Below are 12,062 nucleotides of genomic sequence, written 5' to 3'. Positions count from 1 at the left end.
TTTCAATACCCATGTTTCCAGAAGCGACACAACCAAAGCTAGTCTTCCAATAGAAGAAAGCTAAGAGGGAAATAGATAAGGAAAGAGGCAGATTAACCGTACTTTGAGCTACCTACAGGAGGTAACTGAAAAGCAAAGACAGAAGAAATGAGCCGAGGAAGAACCTAAGATCACCGCTTACTCAAGCACTAGTACCGTCTAAGCATCCCACAGCTGATGAAAGAGTACCGACAACTGGTTGAGCTTCTATTCTAGGATCAGATCTGCAACATCTGATCCAATTTATCTTAATCGATTAGTTAACATGTTGGTTAACCATATTCGAGGAAAAATCATTGGACTAGTAGAGTAGTACTTTTTTCCTTAAGTCGGTGTCTGATCCATGTCTAAACTTTTACGTAAAAGGAGAGACCATAGCTTGACCTAACGTTCAAAGTTACATGGAAAAAAATGTCTAAAATATCCTTAATGATAATATTACACTGTTAGTCATTTATCTTTTTAAAAAATCTGTATTAGTTTTTACATTAATTACTTTTACAATAATTATCTACGTAATGTCTCTACCACCAACCGACGTACCACACCACCACACGGTTGCAGCCTTGTATACAGTCACATTGCTTGTGTAATGATTATAATAATATAATAATTATTATTAATCATCGTCATCAAATAACATGTGTTGTGTCCGTGAGAAATAGTTTTAGGGTTTTACCAAATCCATTTTCACACACAGAGAAGAAAGAGAGAAATGGAGACGTCAATCAGGTACGGTGGAGAATCAAGCGCTCTCAGGAGAAAGATGCCTAATAATATTGATGAGCCTCCTCCTTTGATGGCCGCCAGAGAATTGAGGATACATGCCAAACAGAAGCTCCAATTCCATCATTCCAGCACTACTCTTCTTCAGGCCCGTTTTCATTTCTTACCCTTTATTTTATTTATTTTTCAAGTGGTAGACTAATAAATGGTGGTGGTGTTGCAGCTTAAGGGAGAGGTTGATACGCGGTCAGGAGCTCCAACTTTTCTGTGTGCCCTTTTCAGACACTTCTATCCTCATGTATCTTTCTTTCTTTTCCTTACCTTTCTTTGGTTATTTATTTATTTATTAATACCGAAGAAGAAGAAGAAAATGATGATGTAAGGCTCAAACTCGATTTTGGTTATATATAAAAACTTCAACCCCGTCCCAATTTAATTTATACAACTTTGTTTATTGTTTTTGTCTGGCTGAGATACAGCAGTTGTTTGGGCAAAAAGTATTTCCAAACCAACCTATCTGCTCATTTTGCCACCTCTCGTTTCCGTTATTATAATGATACCACATCTACTGACTCCTCCTTGATATTAGCTGTCGGCTAGTCTTGGAGCTGGATTGCATTATGATACAAACAACAAACTCCAATGTATCATGCGTGCTAAAAAGGCTTATCCTGTGGCATCCACTCCCTTTGTCAACTTTGTTCTTAAGGGCCGCTGCAATATTGACAAGGACTTGAATCAGGTGTGTTCTTGCTCATACTTTCCATATGTCGATTAAAGGCTCGGCTTGTCTTACCCTTTTCCATATTTCTTTGTTATTATATTTTATACAATTACAATAACTTACATTATAATAATCCAGTTTTTTGGAAAAAGCGATTCAAACAAAGTTGTAAACAATCGAGCATAGTGTTGCTGAATTATATGATATTTGATCCGGTCGCTTTCTAGTTTTAGGTTAAACTTTTTAACTTACTTGTTTGACCTGCTATTAACAAAGTATGTCATACATTTACCATTTACATATATAGGGGCTAAAAGTATGTCATACCTTTGCTCTCATTGAACACACTATGCATTTTTGACCAGTCAATGTTATGTTTGATTTAACATAAATATTTTTCATCATTGTTTTCCATAAATAAATAAAATTCAGTACTTGCCAATGGGTTGGTGGCCCATTGGTAAGGTCTTAGACCTTGGGTAAATCCACCAAGGTTCAAATCCTACTTCCTACATTTGTAGGAATAGATTATTAGGGTTTTTTTGTTGAGAGTTTTGATTTCATCCCAGGCATGCATGGTTCGAGCTCCGCATACTGCCTAATTGAATGTCACTGTGGTGTCTCGAATGCTAACTACTAACTCGCTGTTAAAAAAAAAAACTCAGTACTTGCTTGGGCAGCTACTACTTAAGGCATCAATATCTTAATATTATATACTGATGTCTCTTTATGCTCCTTGTGTATCTTAAATAGCCAACGCCACATGGAGCTCTTGAGTTGGTGTGGAACATTCTAGATTTTCAGAAAGAACAAGATGTAAGGCTCAAACTTGGTTACGAGCTTGTTGACAAGGTACATTTTTTATAAGCATGATTAATCATTGCGAGTCAATTTTTTTAGTTATATGCTTAACATCTAAAGTAAATAAGCAACCATGGTTATGTTTTCAAGAATTTAAGGTTCTCATTAGTACTTCTGTAGTCTATATAGGTGCTTAACCAATGATTTCTAACAGTAAGACCATCCAAACCTGGGTAAGCTACTGTCGTCATTAAGTATGTAACCGTAGGAATTAGATACTCCAATTGATCCATTTGCTTATGAATGGGTTGATTCGGGTTATGTTCTATCCCTCACAGGTTAAACGAATAAGTTTAATTATTTAGCTAAAAATTCAATAGGTCAACGGGTTAAAAGTTGCCTAAAGAATGCATGCAACTTATTAATCATTATTTTTTATTAAAATAGTTTATATTGAAATTAACTTTTTATGAAACACTAGCTTTGTGTAAACTGATATATACCTGTTTTGCCGCATCTAATAAGAGCTATGGTGTGATTGAGAAGGGTTTATTGCCAGATATATATAGACATACTACAAACCATTCCCAACTTTGATATGATGAAAGTTAGTGCGTGGGACTAGTATGTGTTTTAGCTTAAATGATAATACATTCAGATATTGATTGTCTTAGAGGGTAATTGGGTGTGCTTTCCTAAAAGATCATTGGAACTAACAAGAATCAAATCTAGTTTTCTTGCAGCAGCTTCTTACTTTCTTTTAATAATCCAAATTTGATTTTAGACCTTCGAATTAGAAATGCATATCCAAACCTCCATGTATATGTCATGGTATAATACTTATTTGCATCATTTAAAATTCCAGAATTCGAAAACTTATTGGATGGGTTGATTGAGAAGCAAAAAATATGATTGATAAATGCTAAAATAGTTGTACCCTAATGAAAATGTATTTCTGAATCTTTTGTAAGTTATTTGATCTCAAAGTCCTCTGTGTGCTCTCTGGATGCCCTGCATATTGCCAAGTTCATTTCCTGTATGCTGTTAACTCTTTCAGATATCATTAGAAAATTGAACTTTTTTTTGTCAATATATTTGTCAGATTCCATATGTACAATTAAGGGAAAACAATTGGACATTTAATGCTGATGCTAACGGAAGATGGAATGTGAGATACAACCTATGAGATCATGAACTTGTCATCTTGTTTTCTAACTGGTCAGATATATGTTGCAAGGAAAGAAAAAAAAAGGAGAAAAGAAATGATTAATCAATGTGTATGTTTGTAGGTGCAGTAACTGGAACTTTTGAATTCAGGTAGCTGGTTTATGCCTATTTATATTCAAATTTGCGAAGCTTTGTTCATTTGTTGGGATTTTTGTCTTTAGTGATACTAGGTTTAGTAATTTAAATGTGACTGCGTCTAGAGAAGGTTAGATCATTTGTAATGACCTATTGAAATTTATATATGACCATTCTTAGAAGTTAGAACCTAGCTATAAGAAATCCTTGATGACCGAGTTCTGAATGTTTTCTATCAGAGTCAATGTGATGGTCGAAGTTAGATGTCTAAATGGAAAGTAAGTTGGTTGGGTAATGGGTATAGGTCGAGCTACCAACCTGTAAATATTTTTCGAAATTCATTTGGACATTGCATTTTAGAACTACTTTTGAATGTTTTGGATACAAGTTGAAGTTGGTTAGCTGATCGACTTTAACATTCCTTATCTACATGAACGTGACTATGAGTATACCGGCGCAATGTGTGGCGGTGGATGAGTTTTCAGAAACAAATTTAAGTACAAACATACAAAAAGGTCTGTTAAGTGGTTGATTTGTAATAACATATTTTTGGTTAAATAGGAAAGAAAAAGGCCTGGTGGCTAAATGCAATTTTGAACAAAGTGTCTATTACAAAAATTGAAGGACCATTATCGAATAAAACTATTTTTTCTTAATACAAATTTTAAACTTGATATGGATTTTAAGTTATAGATGATCCAACTCCGACCCATAAAATTGATAAAATGCATACCAATATAGATACATTAAATTATTGGTAACATCATCTATCTCTCACAATTTGTTGGTGAAATTTATTTATTTACTATGCTATACATAGAAGAAGACCACCCATCATGACAAGGATATTTACCCAAAATGTGGGTAAACCAACTATCCATCACAATTATATGATTTTTGTCTTATATATATATATATATATATATACAAAAGCCCAACATTAAATTCTTTCACACCAAAACGGTAAAACCGCATATATCTATGTATGTTCAAATTCTCTTATCCGTGATCACATGCCCACACAATTTTTCTTGGCCCTGGTCACACCACCCCCCTACCTTCCAAACCAATCTATTATGGCAAGTTTCCCACCTCACATAAAAATGAACCAACCAGGCCACAATCATCAATACAACACCACCACACCTTCTTTACTCACCTTCTTCATTGTCAATTCTACGCAATCAAACACACATCATGGCCTCATCAAACAACCCACCACCACCAGACAGGAGAAACTCCAACACCCAACTGTTAGAAGAGCTCGAAGCTCTCAGCCAGACACTTAACAACACCAACACTTCTTCCATTTTACCCGCCAAAGGCCGACGCACCAACTCTCTTGTTCTTTCCAGAACCTCAATCCCTCCAATACTCTCCACTGGCGGCAAAGCTGGTGATGATCATGATGATGACGATGATGGGATCAAACTCAACCCCAAACCGCGATCAAGGCGTATGTCATTATCGCCTTGGCGGTCTCGTCCAACTGAAGAACCTACTCAAAAACAACCTGTTGCAGTTAGTAAGAATTTGTTTCAAGATACCAAAAGCCAAGAATCTTCATCATCATCTTCAGAAAAGAAAGGAGGGTTATGGAACTGGAAGCCTATTCGGGTACTTTCTCATATTGGAAAACAGAAACTGAGCTGTTTATTATCAGTTGAAGTTGTGACGGTTCAAGGCTTACCGGCATCGATGAACGGGCTTCGGCTATCGGTTTCTGTAAGGAAGAAAGAAACAAAAGATGGTGCAGTTCAAACTATGCCTTCAAGAGTCTCTCAAGGGGCTGCCGACTTTGAAGAGACTTTGTTTATGAGGTGTCATGTTTATTGCACTCCAGCAGGAAGCGGAAATCCACGGGCCAAATTCGAACCTCGACCTTTTGTGATCCATGCTTTTGCAGTTGATGCTGAAGAGCTTGATTTCGGACGCCATAGTGTTGATTTAAGCCAGTTGATCCAGGAATCTGTTGAAAAGAACTTTGAAGGAACGAGAATCCGGCAATGGGATATGAGCTTTAAGTTATCAGGAAAGGCGAAAGGAGGAGAACTAGTTATGAAGCTTGGGTTTCAGATTATGGAAAAGGAGGGAGGAGCTAGTATTTATAATCAGGTTGAAGGGCTGAAATCGAGCAAGTCTAAAACTTTCTCGCCTTCAATTGGGCGTAAACAGTCCAAATCGTCGTTTAGTATTCCTAGTCCGAGAATCCCGAACAGGGCAGAGGCATATGCACCTTCTCAAGCAGAAGGGGGAAATGTCGACTTTCAAGGCATTGATGATCTGAATCTTGATGCTCCGCCTCAGGAACCGGTAGTAGCGCCAGTTCAGAAGAAGACCGACGAGGCCGAGTCAAAGGTGGAGGATCTTGATCTTCCGGATTTTGAGGTTGTAGACAAAGGGATTGAAGTAGAAGAAAGAGACGGGACGGACGGGACACAGTCGGAAGATAACTCGGACAAAAGATCGGTCTCGAGTGAGGTTGTGAAAGAGATTGTGCATGATCAAGTACATCTCACCCGGTTGTCGGAGCTTGATTCTATTGCCCAGCAAATCAAAGCTCTTGAATCAATGATGAGGGAGGAGAAAAACGAGGAGAATGAAGACACCGAGTCACAAAAGCTAGATGAAGATGAAGACAAAGTGACAAGGGAGTTCTTCCAGATGCTCGAAAATGAAGACAGAAAAGAAACGACATTCGACGTAACTGCTACCTCGTCTGTTGATGGTGATGACGAGAAGGTTTTCGTACCAGATCTCGGGAAGGGATTAGGTTGTGTGATTCAAACAAAAAATGGAGGTTACTTGGTATCCATGAACCCATTCGACAATCTAATGGGGAAAAAAGACACACCAAAACTCGCAATGCAGATATCAAGACCAATGGTTCTCGTATCGGATGAATCATTGACTGGTACTGAATTGTTTCAACGAATGGCGGCGCTCGGTTTCGAAGAACTAAGCACAGAGATCTTATCATTGATGCCTATAGAGGAACTAGTGGGTAAGACAGCAGAACAGATAGCTTTCGAAGGGATTGCTTCAGCGATCATCAGTGGCAGGAACAAAGAAGGAGCCTCTTCGAGTGCTGCTCGTGCCATTGCTGTGGTAAAATCTATGGCTACAGGCATGACTACGGGAAGGAATGAGCGGATATCATCCGGTATCTGGAATATGAACGAGAACCCATTAACAGGAGATGAAATACTTGCAATTTCATTGCAGAAAATCGAAGATATGGGAGTTGAAGCCTTAAAAGTTCAAGCAGATATAACCCAAGAAAACGCTCCTTTTGATGTTTCTCCGAGCAGCAACAGTAAAAGTAACCCGTTCGCAAACGCTATTCCCCTAGAGGATTGGATGAAAGATAACAGTGTGGTCAGTTCCTATAACGAAGATGAAACTATCACTATATCAGTTGTGATCCAGATGCGGGATCCCCTAAGACAATATGAAGCAGTTGGAGGCCCGCTTATTGCGCTGATCCACGCAACATCTGTTGAAGCTGAACCAAATCAAGAAAAGAAGTTCAAAGTGGCCAGTTTAAATGTTGGTGGTCTGAAACTAAGAAGTGGAGGAAAAAAGAACGAGTGGGATACCGAGAAGCAGAGGCTAACAGCAATCCAATGGTTGGTAGCTTATGGACTCGGAAAGGCAAGGAAGAAAGGGAAGCGTGTAATGGTCAAGGGTCCAGACCTCTTGTGGAGCATATCCTCACGTGTGATGGCCGATATGTGGCTTAAATCAATAAGGAATCCGGATGTCAAGTTCACAACCTAAATAAGAGTTCAGCAAGTTTTGGCATGAATATACAGCATGTAGTTGCTTACTAAACTATAAAAGAAGGATCAAAAAGAAAATTAAGATATCAATAAGTTTCTCAGACACCATATATTATTTTATTGTTTCTTTTGTATTGTAAACATAAGTAGACTTGTTAAGTTCTTGAGATGTTTGTTTATTCATTTACCCTGTATCTATTTATTGAAGCTATTTCTTACTTGACATCCTACATTCCAATCCATGTTACACTCAAAACTGTTTTGGTCCCAGATTTCGACCAGTCATACATGAAATGACAATAGAATGTGCATAAATGTGTATCCAACTTGTCACGCTCTGAAACTTCCAGACCAATCTACTGTGTATATATTGATCTCTTAAGACTCATAAAAATGGTGGTTGGCGTCAGTTTTGACGACGTGGTAGATGTTGGGAAAACTTATCTAGCTGTTACGCCAGCAAAAACTAAGTTACTTGATAAATAGGGTGTTTCACTAAACCTGCTATGCGGGGTCCCGGGGAGTTTACTCGAAGGTCTCGAGTTCGAGCCTTGGTAGGTTCTCCTCGACGGTATTTTCCAATAAAGAAGGTGGTACGGTGAGAAAGATTATTTAAGATCCACTTAGTGTGGGACCCTTTCGTTGTGCGATTAGCACACATCATACACGTCTGAAGTAAAATTCACTTGTCAAAAAAGGTAACTAAATACATACAAGGACAATGCTTTGAAAGTTTGATACACAATACAGGCTATGGAATAATAGAACTTGGATACATATCATTCAGCTCTATTAAACAACCCTTTGATGCATTTATAGAGACGCCTTTTGCAACCATATCCAACCCCATCCGTTTGTTATTGTGTTCATATACCTAATTATGCCTCATGAGTTGCAAGTTGTATAGAATGAGCAAAAAATGAACGTAATATTTGCATGAAGAAAATCTAATTACAGCTGTTCAAAAAAAAAACCTAATTACAATGAAAAAAAAAAGTTGCACCACTTAACAAGATCATTTTGGCTATTCAAAAGTCAGCAACAGTAAAAGGAAAAATCAAGAATCCCATTGTTCACGTAAAACATGGTACCTTAAAAAGGTTGCTACAAGGCCATGATGATGAGTTTTCATAGCGTTTGTTTTTCTTCAGAAGTTATATCGCTGCTACTCTCCAGGGAATTCGGTTGACTTTCCGGGCGTGATCTTGCTTGACCGTTCTTGGACTTTTGTTCCACCTGCTGATCATCTAACTTAGAATTAGACTTGAATGGTCTTTCAAAACTTCGAGCAGTTCCTGGGTCAATTACCATATTGTTTAACTTCTGATCCTGTAAATACACATATTTTTATTACTGAATATAAAATAAAACCTACTGCAGTGCATTTCAATTACAGTTTATTACTGGCGTAAGATTTTTATGGCAGAAAGTAAACCACCATCATGTATCATAGGTGTTTGGAATTGTGTTGACAAACTGATAATAACAAAAAAACCATATAATCCAATAAGCAGGTACCTAAAGCTTTACCAACACAAAAAAAGGTCACTAAAGCTAGGGATACTCGAGTGATTTCACAAATTTCTAAACAATTAGTTTTCTTGCAGCTATTCTTTATCTGATTCTCAGCTACTTCAAACCTATTAAGCAGATATCAGAAGAATCAGAATCCTGTATTCAAATAAACTATTGCCAATTATCTAAAGGTAGGGACAGTTGGTCACTTCTAAATTTTCTCAATAACAGTATTTTATAGCTACTTTTTATCTTATTCTCCAATTCTAAGTATTTTGACCCTATTAACCCGAAAACAAGTCAGAAGATAAGAACTCGCTAGATAATAAGGGGTGTTTAAGTGTCAAATTCTGGTATTTTATTATTAGTAATTGCTTTGACACCAAGTTAAGGCCTGCTAGCGGAATTAGGTTTGATTTTATGTTTGGTTCTTTAAACTTATTAGGAGTGGCTTGAACTCTAATCCAGTTTAGGAGTAGCTAAAACTCGAATCTAGTTATCTATCTATCATACAACTTCCGTTTTCAGCTTGTTACATATCAACACTCAAGGGTGCAGAAGTACTTACACCCTGCAAAGCTTCAAGCTTTTTCTGCAATGCCTCGTGCTCGGCCTGAATACGGAAGGGAACACCATGCTTCTGAAATACGTTATTTTGAGCCAAATCCTCAGTAATGTCACTTATGGTTGTTGCAAAGGGATGATTTGCAGGGATCCATCTAACTGTATCAGGGTCCACATCAGAGGGTATCGGGTCTCCTTCTTTGAGAAATACAGTAGGTCTCTTCCATTGATAGGCTCGTGATCTCCTTTTTTGATGTATGTTTTGTTCTTCTCTTGTTAGAGTCACCGGCGCCAATTTATAGACCTTCCCACACATTTCAACTGTTGAATTATTCTTACCAATTTTCACTTGGGGATTGTTAAATGGATCATCATACATAACTGACTTTGATCTGTATATAAAACAATAAATAGGTACTCTTAGTTGACGAAATTGCAACATTACCTTTTATGGATTCCCATGATAGCTGCAATATCTTACTACTTTGCAGGTTTGAAAAATCTGACTACTGTAACATTTGGTATAGTTACAATGGGCTAAGCTATTGTTCTTAAACCTTAGTGAACATGTTTTTAGGGCATTTGACAATAACCAAATGTACAGAGGAGCTTGCAATGAGCCAATGACAATTACAACTTCTCCATTAAGGGCAAAAATTTTCAAGATAAACGTACTTTGATTAGACACTTGACATAAGGTCAAAAGACTTGCTTGAAGTGAAATCTAGAAACTAGCATATGACAGAGAGTAATGATTTACCATTGTCATCAAAGCCCCAACAACCATGCAAATTAAGAATAATGAAAAAGTGAGCTTAGTTTGGAGTCATACATGCCTCTTCTATCTGAATTTAGCTGACCACGCCTCACAAGATCAGCAACAGATCCTGGCTGTTTGTACCTCAACTTCCTCTCGACATAAACTCTCACAGCGATAATCAATATGCTTGCAGCAATACAAAACCCTATAGCATATTTAGAATGAGGAGAGTTTTTTACCTACACAAAATGAAAGATAATGTCTAAAATGTCCATAAATAGTAACAAAAAAAAAAGAAAATTTTTTTTGTTTTCCTTAAAAGCTAAGTCAGACATCTAACAGGTAATCAAAACAGGTGCCAAACCAAACTTTACAATTTTTACAACACAAAAGGGGGTGGTAAATGACCATACCCGTTATTAAGACAAAATACTACTCGTAAATCACTATATTATGTGGTCAAAGAAATGAGAGGCATCACATGAAACTAAGGTATGGAAAGGAAAACAGACCAGAAACACAACAGGGGGGAGAGAGACAATGGTTTCTTGTAGTCTTGAAACTTGATGTTGTAGGACCATAATGCCATTACTGACTACTGATTTGGCTTCTTTATCCTTGTTTGAATTATCTGATCTGGATGCCATGGCGAGAAGAAAGCCTCGGTATTTTGTCTTGCCATTCGAAATTCGGCAGTTTATCTTGAATGGTGATTGAGATGGGAATTCCAATGCATTTGTTGAAAGTCGATGCTTTAAGAAAACCACAATTAGATACTATCAGAAACGAACTTATAGTTACGATTAGACCATAATTAGATACTAGCAGAAAAGTTGCGTTCAATTACACACTAGAGTACATGTACTTTAATTAGTGTAAAAAAGGTGGGGTTGCTTCACAGGCCTCCTGCCATACAAACCCCCCCCCCCCCCCCCCAAAAAAAAAAAAAAAAAAAAAAAAAAAAAAAAAAAGATATGAAATGAGAGGAATCCAGAGAAAGAAGAAACAATGGAATTGGAATTTATTTATCTATGATTGAAATGAAATGGTGGTTTTACATTTCTTTCTTTCAAACAAACCAGGAAGGAAGGAAGAAAGCTAGCTACAACTAACTACCCCAAAATCTTCTTTCTTTCTTGCAATTGGGAATAGTGTTCCAATTAACAATAACATATATTTATTTGTTATTAAGAAAGAAAGAAAGATGTATCATCAACATTCAATAACTACTTACCAGTATTTGTTTACTTATCATTATTTATAAAAAGAGGAATAAAAAAATTGAGTAGAGAAAAGAAAAAGAAAGGGGAAAGATGATGATATTGCAGGAAGGGAGGTGCACATACCGGAGGAGGAAGAACACAAAAAAGAGGAGGATGTAACTTCGAACCCATTTCTCTCTCTCTCTCTCTCTCTCAACTCACTCTAATCCCATTACACACATACTACTACTACTCCCCACTCTTTGAGGATTTTTTTTTTCTTGAACGGAAAGATGAATTTTTATTATAAAAATATCTACCAGCAAGATTAACCACAAACACCAATATTAACCTTCCACTTAAGCCAAACATACTACATAATATTACAAATGCCGCTTAAATGGAACTATAACATCCGTAGCAGCCCCTTTAGATCTTGATGATAATCACAAATGGAAATACACCTTAATCTCAGCTATAACGCTTGAGGATATTTATGTTTATATTTATTTTTCTAAACCCATTTCTCTTTCTCAACCTCTTTATTCCAAATATAATATTCAAACATTTATGTTTATATTTATTTTTAGGGTTCTAATTTAACTCGCGGAAAACATATATGTTTCTAATTGTTTTCACTATTTTAA

General features: G+C 36.8%; 3 protein-coding genes across 3 annotated transcripts; 2 read left to right on the top strand and 1 right to left on the bottom strand.

Moving 5' to 3' along the window:
- Positions 1-651: 651 nt before the first annotated feature.
- LOC122602764 (outer envelope pore protein 21B, chloroplastic-like) lies at positions 652-3,655 on the top strand. The gene is made up of 5 exons (XM_043775360.1): positions 652-913; positions 989-1,063; positions 1,355-1,507; positions 2,243-2,341; positions 3,393-3,655. Exons 1-5 carry the CDS (start codon positions 755-757, stop codon positions 3,474-3,476), a joined length of 570 nt encoding a protein of 189 aa, XP_043631295.1. The 5' UTR covers positions 652-754; the 3' UTR covers positions 3,477-3,655.
- A 936-nt stretch (positions 3,656-4,591) lies between these two features.
- LOC122602763 (protein PLASTID MOVEMENT IMPAIRED 1) lies at positions 4,592-7,597 on the top strand. The gene has a single exon (XM_043775359.1). It carries the CDS (start codon positions 4,790-4,792, stop codon positions 7,370-7,372), a length of 2,583 nt encoding a protein of 860 aa, XP_043631294.1. The 5' UTR covers positions 4,592-4,789; the 3' UTR covers positions 7,373-7,597.
- A 686-nt stretch (positions 7,598-8,283) lies between these two features.
- On the bottom strand, positions 8,284-11,693 carry LOC122603874 (protein MULTIPLE CHLOROPLAST DIVISION SITE 1). Its single transcript, XM_043776712.1, has 5 exons — positions 11,560-11,693; positions 10,726-10,965; positions 10,286-10,452; positions 9,458-9,845; positions 8,284-8,703 (listed from the first exon to the last, which is right to left on the bottom strand). Exons 1-5 carry the CDS (start codon positions 11,605-11,607, stop codon positions 8,503-8,505), a joined length of 1,044 nt encoding a protein of 347 aa, XP_043632647.1. The 5' UTR covers positions 11,608-11,693; the 3' UTR covers positions 8,284-8,502.
- Positions 11,694-12,062: the final 369 nt, after the last annotated feature.

This window comes from Erigeron canadensis, chromosome 6, assembly GCF_010389155.1.
Source record: "Erigeron canadensis isolate Cc75 chromosome 6, C_canadensis_v1, whole genome shotgun sequence".
NCBI classification, from domain to species: Eukaryota; Viridiplantae; Streptophyta; class Magnoliopsida; order Asterales; family Asteraceae; genus Erigeron; species Erigeron canadensis.
This window is presented reverse-complemented; position numbering and strand designations above follow the sequence as displayed.